This window comes from Ranitomeya imitator, chromosome 4, assembly GCF_032444005.1.
Source record: "Ranitomeya imitator isolate aRanImi1 chromosome 4, aRanImi1.pri, whole genome shotgun sequence".
NCBI classification, from domain to species: domain Eukaryota; kingdom Metazoa; phylum Chordata; class Amphibia; order Anura; family Dendrobatidae; genus Ranitomeya; species Ranitomeya imitator.
Window position 1 is genome coordinate 638370855 of NC_091285.1, and position 19894 is coordinate 638390748.

The 19894-nt window shown below is 45.2% G+C and overlaps 1 protein-coding gene across 1 annotated transcript in view; it reads right to left on the reverse strand.

Moving 5' to 3' along the window:
- Positions 1-1068: 1068 nt before the first annotated feature.
- Positions 1069-19894, reverse strand: part of STXBP2 (syntaxin binding protein 2) — a 68815-nt gene continuing 49989 nt past the window's right edge. The window contains exons 15-19 of the mRNA XM_069766844.1: positions 7439-7545; positions 6456-6554; positions 4141-4229; positions 3369-3526; positions 1069-2829 (exon numbers count right to left, since the gene is read on the reverse strand). Coding sequence (XP_069622945.1) covers positions 2750-2829; positions 3369-3526; positions 4141-4229; positions 6456-6554; positions 7439-7545 — 533 coding nt within the window. The 3' untranslated portion in view covers positions 1069-2749. The remainder of the gene's footprint in view (positions 2830-3368; positions 3527-4140; positions 4230-6455; positions 6555-7438; positions 7546-19894) is intronic.

Consider the following 19894-nt stretch of genomic DNA (forward strand, 5'->3'; position numbering starts at 1 on the left):
CCATATTTCCGTTTTTTTTCATAAATAATCGCAAGTAATATCGAAGAAATGTTACCACTAACATGAAGTACAATATGTCACGAAAAAACAATCTCAGAATCAGCGGGATCCGTTGAAGCGTTCCAGAGTTATAACCTCATAAAGTGACAGTGGTCAGAATTGCAAAAATTGGCCTGGTCATTAAGTACCAAATTGGCTCTGTCACTAAGGGGTTAATTTACGAGTTCTAATGGAATTTGGCATAAAGAGCCTCAAAGTCATTGTTTTGTCTGTGAATGTGTTTTTCTATGCAGTATGATGTTATCATGTATACGCCCCTTTGACACAATGTGTTTTCTTTGTTCCCTTTGTGTGTATCACGTATAAAAAGCCCCTGTGACTGTTGTTCGGGGTCATTACATCGCCAACCTGCTGCCGAGCCACACCATGGCCAGGCTAGGGCCAGACCACTGCCAAATATCCCAGCATTGCTTTGTCTCTCTGGACCCCTGTTTGTGCCTGCATGCTTTATCTCTCTACCTTCTATGAAACCGTTCTGCTGCGAATCTCCGAATAAACTTCAGGCTCAGCTTGATAAGAGAGTGGTCTACATATTTTTCCCGGCTTGTCCTGACACTCAATAAGTGCTGGTCTCTACACACCAGAAAGTTACTCGCTGAAGCACATTACTGCTGTGGCTAACGAACGACGGAGCAGTCATTTTTGGTGTGCTGAGACACGTCCAAGAAGGAGAGACCAAATTTCAATAAAAGATTTTTTTTTTAACCATTCTGAGTCATGTAAAAACACTTTTGTATTCCCTTTAATAGCTGTCATTAGTGGAGCTCTAACAGCTGGGACTTAATAAAGGAGGTCGTACATAAAAGTAGGGACCTTGATAGAGCTGTGTTATAATCCCAACTTATGAGAAGTAGCCCCCTCCCCCTACTGATTGTAGAATGGGGGCATACAGCAGGTGAAAATAAGTAAATGTATTAGTAAAAGTGCTATTTTCATGAAATTCTCACCAGATGTCTGTAACAACCCATCCAATCCACACAGGCAAAGAAATCAAACCATAGATGTCCATAAATTAAGTTGTGTGTAATAATGACAAAATGATACAGGGAAAAAGTATTGAACACAAAACAAAAAGAGGTACAAAAAGTCATATAAACTCATGACACCAGCTGAAATCTATCAGTAATTAGAAAGTGAAAAATATTAAGTGGCTGGATTGCTATCAGCTGGTTCAAGTGATGGCCTATAAAAAGGTATTTCATTACGAAGGTGCTACGCAACAAACATCTCATGATGAGTAAAGCCAGTGAGCAGTCTCAAGACCTTCACAACCTTATTGTTGCAAAATATACTGATGGCATTGGTTACAGAAGAATTTCTAAACTAAGCTTAGAATGTATAACTATTGATGTCATCATTACTTGGAAAGCCCCTTAGGTCTAATGCGTTTTTATAAAGAGCACAAAAAGATTGTGTTTTCCAACAGGGTAGATCAGACTTGATCAGATGTGTGAGATTTCTATTGTCGACTACTCCATGTTTCCCTTGCCTAAGATTTGCTGAATCCTCCCGAAGAAATATGAAGGCGTAACTGTAAATCATTGTAAGATTGCATGTAGACAAGGAGAATACTGACAAACACATACATATTATATATATATATTGCACATTAAAAGGCACAGAATTGGAATACAAAAAAATTATACATATAGTCTATCAGACTCTTGTGCACATTCACTGGTCTGTTCCTCTGCACCCAGTTTCACACAATTCCTTCCTGCTAAATGTCCACAACCTACCAAACTCCATCTCTCAAAATTTCAATGTGTCAAAGCTTTATTTAAAAGAAAGCAGACAAATTGGTGCAGATGTATTGATAAAGCACCAACTTATTGATAAAAGGGATCATTACCAAAAACCTTGGATTTTATAAAGGCACATTCCATATGCAACACAAAAAAATGGATTGAAATATAAATAGATTTTTTTTCCCCATATGTCACTACATTACACAATGTGACCGGCAGGGGGCGCTCTGAATGATCCGTTGTGTAACGTACAGAGAATAGGAATCATTGACAATACGAGGAGGATACTACAGACTAGACGGAACATGACCTGACTATACTTACACATACTAAATATTACTGAGCGTTCCCAGATCTGAAGCGGGGGGTCCTGAAATGTCTGGAGGGTGGGCGCAGTGCACCCACGTTGCTGCAGAGGGAGGATAGTCGGTGAGGGTAGGCAGACAGGCAGAATATCCGATAACAATATATAAATATCCTTCAGGAATCTTTTTTGTAAAAATTCTATAATCATGGAACGTAAGGATCATTACTTCTACCAGAGCCCTCAGAGAAACGAGACCTTGTGCTCCGGCGATACCCTGTTTAATAAAGCAGTGAGCGGACCCCACTGACATGAAGAAGGGGGGAATCACTGGTAACTTGCTCCTTCACGGTGAGACAATGTCCTCGAGGGGGATGGCATCGCCGAGGTGTGACTGAGGCCACAATCACACTGGCAGTATTTTACCTCAGTATCTGTAAGCCCAGACAGGAGTGGAACAATCAGAGGAAAAGTATAATGGAGACACGTCGCCACTTCTGGATTTAATCACCCACTCCTGGATTTGGCTTACAAATACTGAGGTAAAATACTGAGGTAAAATACTGAAAGTGTGACCATGGCCTTATGGAGTGTTACTGGAGAGGACATCTTTGTCTGAAGAAGGTGGAAGAGGTCTTCACTCGTTCTTAGGAAGCTGCTGATCCAGAGACTTCAGGCCATCCAGGAAAATGGTGGGAGTTAATATGTGAGTGGAGCCTGACACATAGAAGGGAAAGGTAAAGTAAGGTCAGGCAGAAAAAAAAAAGTCAACTTGAAGCTGCTCAGAAAATATTATAAACGTACAAAAATTATTATTTTTTTTTTTTTTTTTTAACACAATGGGGCCCTATGGCTGACAGAAGCAGCTGCATGTGTCAATAACACATCACCGAAATGTTAAGGGGCATCTGACAGTGGATTCATGCTGCCCGAACCATGGACAGCCTGAATGAGAGTCCGGCTGCACGACTGCTCGGTGAATTAGGTTGACTGACGGGCCTCCCTCACGTATGTACATAGGAAGAGACCTGGCCGAGATCTGCATCCGGCTACTACAGTCTCAGTACGGACCTCGGTTGGCTTTTGTTCTTTGAAGCGCCGCAGCCTTGCACACAGCTTTGATTCATGATGCCCATGGTTCACGCAGCATGAATCCAGTGACCGCTTTCCCTTTAAATCGTTGCTATACAAGTGGTGTAAATGGAGCCTATGGAAAAATATTATTAACAGGAGACATAGGACTGCACTAAACCTACCAATCAGAGCTTCCCATTTGGAGTCCGTCGCTTTGGTCAACTCATAGGCGCATCTCATTTCAGACATGGAAACTCCTCCCAGGACGTAGATTATAAGTCGGGGTCCGGATCTGTATTCTGCAGCGCTGCGTGTTTTGTGCCAGTGACCGAATCGTGCACTGAGGGGAAAAAAAAAAAAAAAAAAAAGAGAGAAACGATAAAACACTTGGGGTTGTTGTTCTATAACCAACGTATACATTTAGCATCCAAACTGTGGGTATGGGCTCAAAGCACCGGGATTCTGATTACAGACCACCATGAGAACAGGAGTTCAGTATGTAGCGAGCGTGCGTGATACTGCTCCATTCATGGTCTACGGGAGGGGGCGCTTGCACATGCTCACTACCGCTGTATTTATATTTAGGACTTTTGGACCCCGATTCTCAGGATAAGTGGTGGTCTTACCGACACCAGCCCACACTGATCATATATTTATCCATTCTGTGGAAAGGTGATAATGTTGTGTACAAGATAACCCTTTAAGAAATCATAGCGATGAACAAGTATGCTCAGATAAGGTGTTATCTGATCATGCTTGAGTGTCAGAGTGTCTTCGGCTTGCTGAAAAAATATGTTCAAGTCCCCGCGGATACTGTTCGACTGCCGCGACACATGTGGGGGTTGTCTAACAAACAGCCAATCCATGTATGTGTTGAGGCTGCGGGGACTCGAACATATTTTTGGAGCATGCCGAAGGCACTCTAACACTCGAGCAGACATTACAGCTCCTCACCTCACCACTGCTTGAGAACTGCTCACTTGGGTGCAGGGTTCTGACACAAAGGGCCATTGTCTCTTGTCCAGCTTATTTTCAATGGCATCCTGAAAAAGATTTGCATATAAAACATTAGGAACAACATACAAACATTTCTGAAATTATTTTTAGAAACCACAAATGCAATAAAAAAACAAAAAAAACAACAAACAAAAAACAACCCACAACATGACCGGGACAGTGGAGAGAGGGGCTCTACTGCATAATGTCACCTCTGCTCTCCACGGTCATTCAAGAAGTGGATGCAGTGCCAGTAACGAGAAGTGAAGAAGAGCCGAGGACTGCAAGCGTCACCTGGAGAATCAGGTTATCAAACCATTCCTTCCGTCCTTCACCAGACCTGGATTTTTTCCAGTACAATTTACAGTAAAAGCAGTAGGGGTCAAATCTACAACTCATCCCATAAATACCGTATATACTCGAGTATAAGCCGAGATTTTCAGCCCATTTTTTTGGGCTGAAAGTCCCCCTCTCGGCTTATACTCGAGTCATACCCGGGGGTCGGCAGGGAGGGGGGGCTGTCTAATTATACTCACCTACTCCCGGCGCGGTCCCTGCTTCTTCCAGCGCTGCATCTGCTTCCTGTATTGAGCGGTCACATGGTACCGCTCATTACAGAAATGAATATGCGGCTCCACCTCCCTTAGAGGTGGAGCCACATATTCATGACTGAAAATGAGCGGTAACTGTGACTACTCAATACAGGAAGATGCAGCGCCGGGAGAAGCAGGGACCGCGCCGGGAGCAGGTAAGTATACGGGGAGAGGAGGGGAGCGCTGCGCGATATTTATCTGCTCCTCGCTCCGATGCGGCTCCGTCTGCAGCGTCCTCTGGCAGTGACGCTCAGGTCAGAGGGCGCGGTGACTTAGTCAGTGCGCGCCCTCTGCTGAGTGTCCGTGCTTGAGACAGAGCCGCACGAGGAGCAGGTAAATATTGAAAGCGCCGGCGTCCTGAGCGAAGAGAGGCGAGTATGTGATTTTTTTTTTTATTGCAGCAGCATTCTATATGGCACAGCTTTATATGGAGCATCTATGGGGCAATAATGAACGGTGCAGAGCATTGTATATAGCACAGCTTTATGTGGAGCATCTACGGGGCAATAATGAACGGTGCAGAGCATTATATATGTGGCACAGCTTTCTATGGAGCATCTATGGGGCCATAATGAACGGTGCAGAGCATTCTATATGGCACAGCTTCATTATGGCCCCATAGATGCTCCATATAAACGGTGCAGAGCATTATATATGTGGCATAGTTTTATAAGGAGCATCTATGGGGCCATAATGAACGGTGCAGAGCATTCTATATGGCACAGCTTTATAAGGAGCATCTATGGGGCCATAATGAACGGTGCAGAGCATTCTATATGGCACAGCTTTATAAGGAGCATCTATGGGGCCATAATGAACGGTGCAGAGCATTCTATATGGCACAGCTTTATAAGGAGCATCTATGGGGCCATAATGAACGGTGCAGAGCATTCTATATGGCACAGCTTTATAAGGAGCATCTATGGGGCCATAATGAACGGTGCAGAGCATTCTATACGGCACAGCTTTATGTGGAGCATCTACGGGGCCATAATGAACGGTGCAGAGCATTCTATACGGCACAGCTTTATGTGGAGCATCTACGGGGCCATAATGAACGGTGCAGAGCATTCTATACGGCACAGCTTTATGTGGAGCATCTACGGGGCAATAATGAACGGTGCAGAGCATTCTATATGGCACAGCTTCATTATGGCCCCATAGATGCTCCATATAAACGGTGCAGAGCATTATATATGTGGCACAGCTTTATATGGAGCATCTATTGGCCATAATGAACGGTGCAGAGCATTATATATGGGGCACAGCTTTATATGGAGCATCTATTGGCCATAATGAACGGTGCAGAGCATTATATATGTGGCACAGCTTTATGTGGAGCATCTATGGGGCCATAATGAACGGTATGAAGCATCTATTTTTATTTTTGAAATTTACCGGTAGCTGCTGCATTTCCTACCCTAGGCTTATACTCGAGTCAATAAGTTTTCCCAGTTTTTTGTGGCAAAATTAGGGGGGGTCGGCTTATACTCGAGTATATACGGTAAGTAAATAAATAAAAACCACACAAGAACAAGCGCTCAAAGCAATGTAGATAATATTTAATAATAATAATAATAATAACAACAACCATAACAACAACAATAATATTGGCAATAGAGGGGGAAAAAAAATGCAAGGAACAAAATTGCCTGACTGGTTCCTTAACAGGACATTTACCTCCATGATGTCTTTCAGCGCCGGCGTCCAGCGGGAGAGCTGATAGGTGGACTCTGGACGGATCTTTCTGTCGGGTTTGTTGGGTGTGGAGCACGGTTGCTGCAGGAGATGATGGAGCACATGTTCACATTTTAGAGGCGGATGTGATTTTTAGGAGCACAGTGACCAAAGGAGAGAATATTGGATTGAGAATTGTTTTCAGAATATAAAGAACAAGTCTGAATGATATTTAGTTGACAATTTAAAAAAAAAAATAAATAAATAAAAATACTTTTTTTGTTGGAACTTAGGGCAATGATGCTTTTATGCCACAAAAAAACCCTCTGATTTGTCTTGGGGCGCATTTCTCCAGAAGAGGCAGGGAACTGACAACTGCTTTACGAAACATTCAAAAAGTCTGTACAATTCTGCAACCTATTGTGTAAACAGCTCTGACGACTTGTGTCGCCATGGTTACAGACTACAAAACATCTTTTGTAGTCTGAGCCTGTAGTGACCCTTTTTTTCTATTTTTTTCTTAGTTCTTACTGACTACCAGACTCTTGCAAATAAGCATTTCATTCAATGACATTAATATCTGCATTGAGATTTCATTTTGATTCACGGTACTTTTTTTTTTTTTTCTCTCCTTCCTTCTATTAGTTTAGGTTTTGACTTTTGTTTTTTAGAAAATCACTTGGCGTTTAGTCTGGGTAACCATCATTAAAGTACAATGTAATAAATGTACTGTAGTGGTCAAAGAAAAGCTAACCATGCTGTGCAAGAGACTACCCGCTCCATTCTGCACATGCTTGTTTTAGGACCCTCAAGGGAAGAACAAACCTATGCTGATCCTGGTATTAAAAAAAAAAAACAAAAAAACAAAACAAACAAAAAAGAAAAAACAAGACAAGGAGAACAAGACAAGTTACAGAAAAGAAAAGGTTATTGTGCAAGGAGCAAAAGGACAGCGAAATCAGAACTCTCACGCTATAACAGCATACCCCGGATATCACGCGGGTTCCCAGGCGCTGCAGATTGCGGATGATGTTGCTGTCGCTCTGTATGTTGGCATGCTGGATTAGTTTGGTTAGATTCTCCTCAGTTATTCCTGTATGTGAGATAATTAGAGAAAAAAAAGCCGCTCACTTAGTACAAGTCACTCAAGGGTCAGAACATTTCCCAGCAAGTATCTTCCCTAGATGAGGTGGCGGGGAAGACTCCCTGGTTTACATAGAATGATCCTCCTGGCCTGTAGTTCAGAGTGTGGCCGCTGGAGGAGGTTTTCCCCCAAAAAAAGAAAAAAAAAAAAAGAAAAAGAAAAAAAAAAAAAAAAAAAAACTTCCTTACAAGAATATATACCATCAATGGAAAAAACAAAAACATTAGGATATGGAAGAGCAGCATTAATCCTCACCAGTGGTCATGGGGCCACACATGGGTTTCTAAAGATCACACGATTTAATAATGCTGATGTCAGGGAACTGATCATTTTGCAGAAGGAACCTCACAAAAAGCACAAGAATTAAGAACGGCTCTCAGATTGACTGTACAGTATGTGCCAATACTCTGCAATATATTCCAGCAGTAAAGTGGGAAGTACACCTAAAAGGGATATCACAGTCTGTATGCAAGTTTCTGTATACAAAATGCTCATTACTGCAGTTTCTGTACTACGTTTAAGGCCATGTTCACACGATCCTTTTTTTCATGCGGAATTGCCGCGATTTTCCCGCTGCGGGTCCGCAGCTGTTTTCCATGCAGGGTACATTACATTGTACCCTATGGAAAACAGGAACTGCTGTGCCCACAATGCGGAAAATCAAAAAAAAAAGCCGCGCTGAATAGCTGCGGGAAAAAAGAAGTACCATGCCACTTCTTTTTTCGGAGCCGCAGCGGTTCTGCACCCATTGACCTCCATTGTGAGGTCAAACCCGCAGTAAAACCCGCAGATGAAAAAAATATCTGCGGGTTTTACTGCGGTTTGTGGTGCAGAACCGCTGCAGCAGGAAGTGCGGGGAAGCGGGCGGAAGTGCGTGGGCGGAGTGTGGCTGCCCCCTCGTGCTCCGATCCCGCCCCCCCCCGTGCTCCAATCCCACCGCCCCGTGCTCCGATGCCGCCCCCCAGTGCTCCGATGCCCCCCCCCCGTGCCCTAATCTCCCCCCCTTATACTTACCTGGCGTCCGTCCGGCCGTCTTCTCCCTGGGCGCCGCCATCTTGCAAAATGGCGGGCGCATGCGCAGTGCGCCCGCCGAATCTGCCGGCCGGCAGATTCGTTCCAAAGTGCATTTTGATCACTGAGATATAATCTCAGTGATCAAAATTAAAAAAAAATAGTAAATGACACCCCCCCCCCTTTGTCACCCCCATAGGTAGGGACAATAAAAAAAAAATTAAGAATTTTTTTTTTTTTCTCCACCAAGGTTAGAATAGGGTTAGGGGTAGGGTTAGGGTTAGGGGTAGGGTTAGGGTATTTTCAGCCATTTTAACCCTAAAAAACTTCCTAGAAAACACACAGACTCTGCATAGAAAACTGCATAAAAAAAAGGATCAAAAAAAGGATCAAAAAACGCATCAAAAAACGCATAAAAAAAGGACCTGCGTTTTCTGCCAAGAGCTGCAGTTTTTTAAAAAACAGTCCTGAAAAAAAAAGGATGGAAATCAGGAACGTGTGAACATACCCTAAATGTTACACTGACAGAATCCTGTCCTAAAATGTGAATAGGACTGGGGCCTGTGAGCGTGTGCAGTGGGAAACTCCAGGGGTGCTGAGGTAAGAAGAGGCTGCTCACACTGCTGTCCTCCCTGTCTATCTGATCTAATACTGGAGATACCAGAGGTGCTGAGGTAAGAAGAGGCTGCTCACACTACTGTCCACCCTGTCTATCTGATCTAATACTGGAGATCCCAGGGGTGCTGAGGTAAGAAGAGGCTGCTCACACTGCTGTCCACCCTGTCTATATGACCTAATACTGGGGATACCAGGGGTGCTGAGGTAAGAAGAGGCTGCTCACACTGCTGTCCACCCTGTATCTGATCTAACACTGGGGATACCAGGGGTGCTGAGGTAAGAAGAGGCTGCTCACAATGCTGTCCACCCTGTATCTGATCTAACACTGGGGATACCAGGGGTGCTGAGGTAAGAAGAGGCTGCTCACACTGCTGTCCACCCTGTCTATATGACCTAATACTGGGGATACCAGGGGTGCTGAGGTAAGAAGAGGCTGCTCACACTGCTGTCCACCCTGTCATTATGACCTAATACTGGGGATACCAGGGGTGCTGAGGTAAGAAGAGGCTGCTCATACTGCTGTCCACCCTGTCTATATGACCTAATACTGGGGATACCAGCTGTGTTGAGGTAAGAAGAGGCTGCTCACACTGCTGTCCACCCTGTATCTGATCTAACACTGGGGATACCAGGGATGCTGAGGTAAGAAGAGGCTGCTCACACTGCTGTCCACCCTGTCTATATGACCTAATACTGGGGATACCAGGGGTGCTGAGGTAAGAAGAGGCTGCTCACACTGCTGTCCTCCCTGTCTATCTGATCTAACACTGGGGATACCAGGGGTGCTGAGATAAGAAGAGGCTGCTCACACTGCTGTTTACCTGATCCAATACTGGAGATACCAGGAGTGCTGACATAAGAAGAGGCTGCTCACACTGCTGTCCACGCTGTATCTGGTCTAATACTGGAGATACCAGGAGTGCCAAGGTAAGAAGAGGCTGCTCACACCGCTGTCCACTGTGTCTATCTGATCTAATACTGAAGATACCAGGGGTGCTGAGGTAAGAAGAGGCTGCTCACACTGCTGTCCACCTGATCCAATACTGGAGATACCAGGAGTGCTGACATAAGAAGAGGCTGCTCACACTGCTGTCCACCCTGTCTATCTGACCTAATACTGGAGATACCAGGGGTGCTGAGGTAAGAAGAGGCTGCTCACACTGCTGTCCACCCTGTATCTGGTCTAATACTGGAGATACCAGGAGTGCTAAGGTAAGAAGAGGCTGCTCACACTGCTGTCCACCCTGTCTATCTGGTCTAATACTGGAGATACCAGGAGTGCTGAGGTAAGAAGAGGCTGCTCACACCGCTGTCCACTGTGTCTATCTGATCTAATACTGGAGATACCAGGGGTGCTGAGGTAAGAAGAGGCTACTCACACTGCTGTTCACCTGATCCAATACTGGAGATACCAGGAGTGCTGACATAAGAAGAGGCTGCTCACACTGCTGTCCACCCTGTCTATCTGGCCTAATACTGGAGATACCAGGGGTGCTGAGGTAAGAAGAGGCTGCTCACACTGCTGTCCACCCTGTATCTGATCTAATACTGGAGATACCAGGAGTGCTGAGGTAAGAAGAGGCTGCTCACACTGCTGTCCTCCCTGTCTATCTGATCTAACACTGGGGATACCAGGGGTGCTGAGATAAGAAGAGGCTGCTCACACTGCTGTTCACCTGGTCCAATACTGGAGATACCAGGAGTGCTGAGGTAAGAAGAGGCTGCTCACACTGCTGTCCACCCTGTATCTGGTCTAATAATGGAGATACCAGGAGTGCTAAGGTAAGAAGAGGCTGCTCACACTGCTGTCCACCCTGTATCTGGTATAATACGGGAGATACTAGGGGTGCTGAGGTAAGAAGAGGCTGCTCAAACTGCTGTCCACCCTGTCTATCTGATCTAATACTGGAGATACCAGGGGTGCTGAGGTAAGAAGAGGCAACTCATACGATCCACCTTCTTTTGAAAATGGCTTGATAGCACGTAGAACAGATTATCTCACAGCAACAAACCATTTACAGCACATGCACACAGACTCCGGTCCTACTAACATTCTAGGACAGGTCAGAGAAACAAGATGACGGCCATTTTAATTTTATGGATATTACATCTCTAGACAAAAGTGTAATTTGCTAAATAAAGGCATTTAGGAATTTGTGAAAGATATTTCATAGTAACATAGTAACATAGTTAGTAAGGCCGAAAAAAGACATTTGTCCATCCAGTTCAGCCTATATTCCATCATAATAAATACCCAGATCTACGTCCTTCTACAGAACCTAATAATTGTATGATACAATATTGTTCTGCTCCAGGAAGACATCCAGGCCTCTCTTGAACCCCTCGACTGAGTTCGCCATCACCACCTCCTCAGGCAAGCAATTCCAGATTCTCACTGCCCTAACAGTAAAGAATCCTCTTCTATGTTGGTGGAAAAACCTTCTCTCCTCCAGACGCAAAGAATGCCCCCTTGTGCCCGTCACCTTCCTTGGTATAAACAGATCCTCAGCGAGATATTTGTATTGTCCCCTTATATACTTATACATGGTTATTAGATCGCCCCTCAGTCGTCTTTTTTCTAGACTAAATAATCCTAATTTCGCTAATCTATCTGGGTATTGTAGTTCTCCCATCCCCTTTATTAATTTTGTTGCCCTCCTTTGTACTCTCTCTAGTTCCATTATATCCTTCCTGAGCACCGGTGCCCAAAACTGGACACAGTACTCCATGTGCGGTCTAACTAGGGATTTGTACAGAGGCAGTATAATGCTCTCATCATGTGTATCCAGACCTCTTTTAATGCACCCCATGATCCTGTTTGCCTTGGCAGCTGCTGCCTGGCACTGGCTGCTCCAGGTAAGTTTATCATTAACTAGGATCCCCAAGTCCTTCTCCCTGTCAGATTTACCCAGTGGTTTCCCGTTCAGTGTGTAATGGTGATATTGATTCCCTCTTCCCATGTGTATAACCTTACATTTATCATTGTTAAACCTCATCTGCCACCTTTCAGCCCAAGTTTCCAACTTATCCAGATCCATCTGTAGCAGAATACTATCTTCTCTTGTATTAACTGCTTTACATAGTTTTGTATCATCTGCAAATATCGATATTTTACTGTGTAAACCTTTTACCAGATCATTAATGAATATGTTGAAGAGAACAGGTCCCAATACCGACCCCTGCGGTACCCCACTGGTCACAGCGACCCAGTTAGAGACTATACCATTTATAAGCACCCTCTGCTTTCTATCACTAAGCCAGTTACTAACCCATTTACACACATGTTCCCCCAGACCAAGCATTCTCATTTTGTGTACCAACCTCTTGTGCGGCACGGTATCAAACGCTTTGGAAAAATCGAGATATACCACGTCCAATGACTCACCGTGGTCCAGCCTATAGCTTACCTCTTCATAAAAACTGATTAGATTGGTTTGACAGGAGCGATTTCTCATAAACCCATGCTGATATGGAGTTAAACAGTTATTCTCATTGAGATAATCCAGAATAACATCCCTCAGAAACCCTTCAAATATTTTACCAACAATAGAGGTTAGACTTACTGGCCTATAATTTCCAGGTTCACTTTTAGAGCCCTTTTTGAATATTGGCACCACATTTGCTATGCGCCAGTCCTGCGGAACAGACCCTGTCGCTATAGAGTCACTAAAAATAAGAAATAATGGTTTATCTATTACATTACTTAGTTCTCTTAGTACTCGTGGGTGTATGCCATCCGGACCCGGAGATTTATCTATTTTAATCTTATTTAGCCGGTTTCACACCTCTTCTTGGGTTAGATTGGTGACCCTTAATATAGGGTTTTCATTGTTTCTTGGGATTTCACCTAGCATTTCATTTTCCACCGTGAATACCGTGGAGAAGAAGGCGTTTAATATGTTAGCTTTTTCCTCGTCATCTACAACCATTCTTTCCTCACTATTTTTTAAGGGGCCTACATTTTCAGTTTTTATTCTTTTACTATTGATATAGTTGAAGAACAGTTTGGGATTAGTTTTACTCTCCTTAGCAATGTGCTTCTCTGTTTCCTTTTTGGCAGCTTTAATTAGTTTTTTAGATAAAGTATTTTTCTCCCTATAGTTTTTTAGAGCTTCAATGGTGCCATCCTGCTTTAGTAGTGCAAATGCTTTCTTTTTACTGTTAATTGCCTGTCTTACTTCTTTGTTTAGCCACATTGGGTTTTTCCTATTTCTAGTCCTTTTATTCCCACAAGGTATAAACCGCTTACACTGCCTATTTAGGATGTTCTTAAACATTTCCCATTTATTATCTGTATTCTTATTTCTGAGGATATTGTCCCAGTCTACCAGATTAAGGGCATCTCTAAGCTGGTCAAACTTTGCCTTCCTAAAGTTCAATGTTTTTGTGACTCCCTGACAAGTCCCCCTAGTGAAAGACAGGTGAAACTGCACAATATTGTGGTCGCCATTTCCTAAATGCCCGACCACCTGCAGATTTGTTATTCTGTCAGGTCTATTAGATAGTATTAGGTCTAAAAGTGCTGCTCCTCTGGTTGGATTCTGCACCAATTGTGAAAGATAATTTTTCTTGGTTATTAGCAGAAACCTGTTGCCTTTATGGGTTTCACAGGTTTCTGTTTCCCAGTTAATATCCGGGTAGTTAAAGTCCCCCATAACCAGGACCTCATTATGGGTTGCAGCTTCATCTATCTGCTTTAGAAGTAGACTTTCCATGCTTTCTGTTATATTTGGGGGTTTGTAACAGACCCCAATGAGAATTTTGTTACCATTTTTCCCTCCATGAATTTCAACCCATATGGACTCGACATCCTCATTCCCTTCGCTAATATCCTCCCTTAAAGTGGACTTTAGACAAGACTTTACATAGAGACAAACCCCTCCTCCTCTCCGATTTTTACGATCCTTTCTAAACAGACTGTAACCCTGTAAGTTGACTGCCCAGTCATAGCTTTCATCTAACCATGTCTCGGTTATTCCCACTATGTCAAAGTTACCTGTAGATATTTCTGCTTCTAGTTCTTCCATCTTGTTTGTCAGGCTTCTGGCGTTTGCGAGCATGCAGTTTAGAGGATTTTGTTTTGTTCCAATCTCCTCACTGTGGATTGTTTTAGAAATGTTCTTACCTCCCTTCAGAGTATGTTTTCCTGGGTCGTCTTTGTTCGAGTCTAATGTTTTTCTTCCCGTCCCCTCTTCTTCTAGTTTAACGCCCTCCTGATGAGTGTAGCGAGTCTTCTGGCGAATGTGTGTTTCCCAGGTTTGTTGAGGTGTAGTCCGTCTCTGGCGAGGAGTCCATCATACCAGTAATTCACACCGTGGTCCAGGAATCCGAATCCTTGTTGTCTGCACCATCGTCTTAGCCAGTTGTTTGCATCAAGGATCCTGTTCCATCTCCTGGTGCCATGCCCGTCTACTGGAAGGATAGAAGAAAAAACTACCTGTGCATCCAGTTCCTTTACTTTCTTCCCCAACTCTTCAAAGTCCTTGCAGATTGTCGGTAGGTCCTTCCTTGCCGTGTCATTGGTGCCAACATGTATCAGAAGAAATGGGTGGACGTCCTTGGAGCTGAAGAGCTTTGGTATCCTATCGGTCACATCCTTGATCATCGCACCTGGAAGGCAGCATACTTCTCTTGCAGTTATGTCCGGTCTGCAGATGGCTGCTTCTGTGCCTCTCAGTAGTGAGTCTCCCACCACCACCACTCTTCGTTGCTTCTTGGCTGTACTTTTTGCTGTCACTTGTTGCTGTGTGCCCTTTTCTTTTTTGCTTGCTGGTATTGCTTCATTCTTAGGTGTGCCATCTTCATCCTCTACAAAGATTTGATATCGGTTCTTCAGTTGTGTGGTTGGTGATTTCTCCATGGTCTTCTTGCTTCTTTTGTCACATGCTTCCACTCATCTGCTTTTGGAGGTTCTCTGACACTTTTTGCACCTTCTGTGACCAGTAGAGATGCTTCTGTTCTGTCTAGAAAGTCTTCATTCTCTTTGATGAGTTTCAAAGTTGCTATGCTTTCTTCCAGACCCCGCACCTTTTCTTCTAAAAGGGCCACTAGTCTACACTTCTGACAGGTGAAATTGGATTCTTCTTCTGGTCGATCTGTGAACATGTAGCACATGCTGCAGCTCACCATGTAGGTTGTCACATCTGCCATGTTGCTCCTAGATCCTGCTGACTTGCTGTGTGTTTTCCTTCTTGTGTAATCTACTCAGCCAAGCTCTCTTGCAATAATGTCCTACAGGCAAAAATTCGCGCGCCTTACGGCGCGCGGTTTGGTGATGCTTTCGAAGCAGCTGGTCCCGGCTGTACCCAACGATCTTCTAGCTTAGGGAGACTTCGCTTCTCCCAGAAGGCACCTGGAATATGCAAATTAGCCTCCTGAAGCTTGAATCCCTGGTTTGGTGATGCTTTCGAAGCAGCTGGTCCCGGCTGTACCCAACGATCTTCTAGCTTAGGGAGACTTCGCTTCTCCCAGAAGGCACCTGGAATATGCAAATTAGCCTCCTGAAGCTTGAATCCCTGGTTTGGTGATGCTTTCGAAGCAGCTGGTCCCGGCTGTACCCAACGATCTTCTAGCTTAGGGAGACTTCGCTTCTCCCAGAAGGCACCTGGAATATGCAAATTAGCCTCCTGAAGCTTGAATCCCTGGTTTGGTGATGCTTTCGAAGCAGCTGGTCCCGGCTGTACCCAACGATCTTCTAGCTTAGGGAGACTTCGCTTCTCCCAGAAGGCACCTGGAATATGCAAATTAGCCTCCTGAAGCTTGAATCCCTGGTTTGGTGATGCTTTCGAAGCAGCTGGTCCCGGCTGTACCCAACGATCTTCTAGCTTAGGGAGACTTCGCTTCTCCCAGAAGGCACCTGGAATATGCAAATTAGCCTCCTGAAGCTTGAATCCCTGGTTTGGTGATGCTTTCGAAGCAGCTGGTCCCGGCTGTACCCAACGATCTTCTAGCTTAGGGAGACTTCGCTTCTCCCAGAAGGCACCTGGAATATGCAAATTAGCCTCCTGAAGCTTGAATCCCTGGTTTGGTGATGCTTTCGAAGCAGCTGGTCCCGGCTGTACCCAACGATCTTCTAGCTTAGGGAGACTTCGCTTCTCCCAGAAGGCACCTGGAATATGCAAATTAGCCTCCTGAAGCTTGAATCCCTGGTTTGGTGATGCTTTCGAAGCAGCTGGTCCCGGCTGTACCCAACGATCTTCTAGCTTAGGGAGACTTCGCTTCTCCCAGAAGGCACCTGGAATATGCAAATTAGCCTCCTGAAGCTTGAATCCCTGGTTTGGTGATGCTTTCGAAGCAGCTGGTCCCGGCTGTACCCAACGATCTTCTAGCTTAGGGAGACTTCGCTTCTCCCAGAAGGCACCTGGAATATGCAAATTAGCCTCCTGAAGCTTGAATCCCTGGTTTGGTGATGCTTTCGAAGCAGCTGGTCCCGGCTGTACCCAACGATCTTCTAGCTTAGGGAGACTTCGCTTCTCCCAGAAGGCACCTGGAATATGCAAATTAGCCTCCTGAAGCTTGAATCCCTGGTTTGGTGATGCTTTCGAAGCAGCTGGTCCCGGCTGTACCCAACGATCTTCTAGCTTAGGGAGACTTCGCTTCTCCCAGAAGGCACCTGGAATATGCAAATTAGCCTCCTGAAGCTTGAATCCCTGGTTTGGTGATGCTTTCGAAGCAGCTGGTCCCGGCTGTACCCAACGATCTTCTAGCTTAGGGAGACTTCGCTTCTCCCAGAAGGCACCTGGTATATGCAAATTAGCCTCCTGAAGCTTGAATCCCTGGTTTGGTGATGCTTTCGAAGCAGCTGGTCCCGGCTGTACCCAACGATCTTCTAGCTTAGGGAGACTTCGCTTCTCCCAGAAGGCACCTGGAATATGCAAATTAGCCTCCTGAAGCTTGAATCCCTGGTTTGGTGATGCTTTCGAAGCAGCTGGTCCCGGCTGTACCCAACGATCTTCTAGCTTAGGGAGACTTCGCTTCTCCCAGAAGGCACCTGGAATATGCAAATTAGCCTCCTGAAGCTTGAATCCCTGGTTTGGTGATGCTTTCGAAGCAGCTGGTCCCGGCTGTACCCAACGATCTTCTAGCTTAGGGAGACTTCGCTTCTCCCAGAAGGCACCTGGTATATGCAAATTAGCCTCCTGAAGCTTGAATCCCTGGTTTGGTGATGCTTTCGAAGCAGCTGGTCCCGGCTGTACCCAACGATCTTCTAGCTTAGGGAGACTTCGCTTCTCCCAGAAGGCACCTGGAATATGCAAATTAGCCTCCTGAAGCTTGAATCCCTGGTTTGGTGATGCTTTCGAAGCAGCTGGTCCCGGCTGTACCCAACGATCTTCTAGCTTAGGGAGACTTCGCTTCTCCCAGAAGGCACCTGGAATATGCAAATTAGCCTCCTGAAGCTTGAATCCCTGGTTTGGTGATGCTTTCGAAGCAGCTGGTCCCGGCTGTACCCAACGATCTTCTAGCTTAGGGAGACTTCGCTTCTCCCAGAAGGCACCTGGAATATGCAAATTAGCCTCCTGAAGCTTGAATCCCTGGTTTGGTGATGCTTTCGAAGCAGCTGGTCCCGGCTGTACCCAACGATCTTCTAGCTTAGGGAGACTTCGCTTCTCCCAGAAGGCACCTGGAATATGCAAATTAGCCTCCTGAAGCTTGAATCCCTGGTTTGGTGATGCTTTCGAAGCAGCTGGTCCCGGCTGTACCCAACGATCTTCTAGCTTAGGGAGACTTCGCTTCTCCCAGAAGGCACCTGGAATATGCAAATTAGCCTCCTGAAGCTTGAATCCCTGGTTTGGTGATGCTTTCGAAGCAGCTGGTCCCGGCTGTACCCAACGATCTTCTAGCTTAGGGAGACTTCGCTTCTCCCAGAAGGCACCTGGAATATGCAAATTAGCCTCCTGAAGCTTGAATCCCTGGTTTGGTGATGCTTTCGAAGCAGCTGGTCCCGGCTGTACCCAACGATCTTCTAGCTTAGGGAGACTTAAAGAATAAAGATTTCCTTTATTCATTTTTTCCTCGGAGAATTCTTTTAATATATATATGTTTTTTCCCCCCTGACAGGCACCGGGAATGGCCACAGCAGTTTTGGACTTTTTGAATCCACACATTATTCCGCTTTAAGGCCATCAAAAGTCTTTCAGGGGGGCATTTTACATTTTTTTTATACATCAGATTTCCTCTGTAACTGGGGCTGGTATGTTTATCCCAGTTACAGTGCAAATTCAGCCTCTTGGCTACACAGGAGAGCTGATCTGGGTCTGTTCGGATCCGAGCACTGCCAGCTCACTCCTGACACCTGGCGATCATGTGAGGAAGCACAGTCAATGTTTTCTATACTGCAGATACAGACTAGGAAAGCAGAGATGGTGAACTCATCTATGCCTCCTCTAAGGGAAGTCTGGCCGTGTGCCTGTTAGACAGTCTCTGCATGTGTTGTGGCTGTCAAAATGGCGCGAGACATGCAGCCGCGGGGGCTCCAACAGATTATTCGAGCATGTCGAAGACACTCGACTAGCACACGAGCATGCTCAGATAACACCTTATCCCAGCATGCTCACTTATCTGCCAACCCACCATTATATTTAGGAGGAAGCAGCTTCAGGACATACACCTTTAGTTTTAAAATCAAAAGAATAGTCCCACGATTGGATAAAGATAATACTATGATGATAAGTTATATTATCCCACAATGTTGATACCAATCTCTAGTATGCCACCGTTCCTACGCAACATTCGATAGAATCATATATAAACAAACGCGTATTAGAAACATCAAATAACAATCTTTATTAGAATAGAATTAAAATTACACAAATATAACAATAATACCCTTAGGTGGATGAGCCAGAAAAACATAAATGGCACCACTACTGAGCGGCAAGTCCTGCAACGCCCTACGCGCGTTTCGGCGCTGTGCCTTCGTCAGGGGGAGTGGCATCATGCTCCAAAACAGCTCCTTTTAAATTGCGACCAACCAATGGGGATGTAACCCTGTGCAATAGTCAGGAAGTGCGCCAAGAACAAGTTGCATGCCGGTATATGTAGTCCCGGATGTGTACATGCTTCACAGGCAGCGCACATAGTGTCTAAATCCCTAGAGGGGGAGGACCCGCCCACACGCCGTCATAGGCAAGCGATGCGTCAGGGCACAGGCCACCAACCGCGCGGCCGCATACGGAAGGAGGCGGGTCGCGGGGCCGGGCCTCCTTCCATATGCGGCCCTGACTATTGCACAGGGTTACATCCCCTTTGGTTGGTCGCAATTTAAAAGGAGCTGTTTTGGAGCATGATGCCACTCCCCCTGACGAAGGCACAGCGCCGAAACGCGCGTAGGGGCTGTGGCACCATCTCCTGAGCTCCGGTAAGATCCTGTTACATCATTTTTTGATTATGGCTGTTGTTAGTATGGGTGTTTGTTTTTCCTGCTACCTACCGGATTTTTAGTATGTAACCACTTTGATATTGCCATTCGGCTACATAATGTGGAATTTAGCTATACATGTGTGGCGGGCTGTTGGGATCCCCCTTTTTTTAGGAGTTCTGCCCATACAACAACATTCAGATTACTATGGGTTACTAGGTCTTGCAGGACTTGCCACTCAGTAGTGGTGCCACTTATGTTTTTCTGGCTCATCCACCTAAGGGTATTATTGTTATATTTGTGTAATTTTAA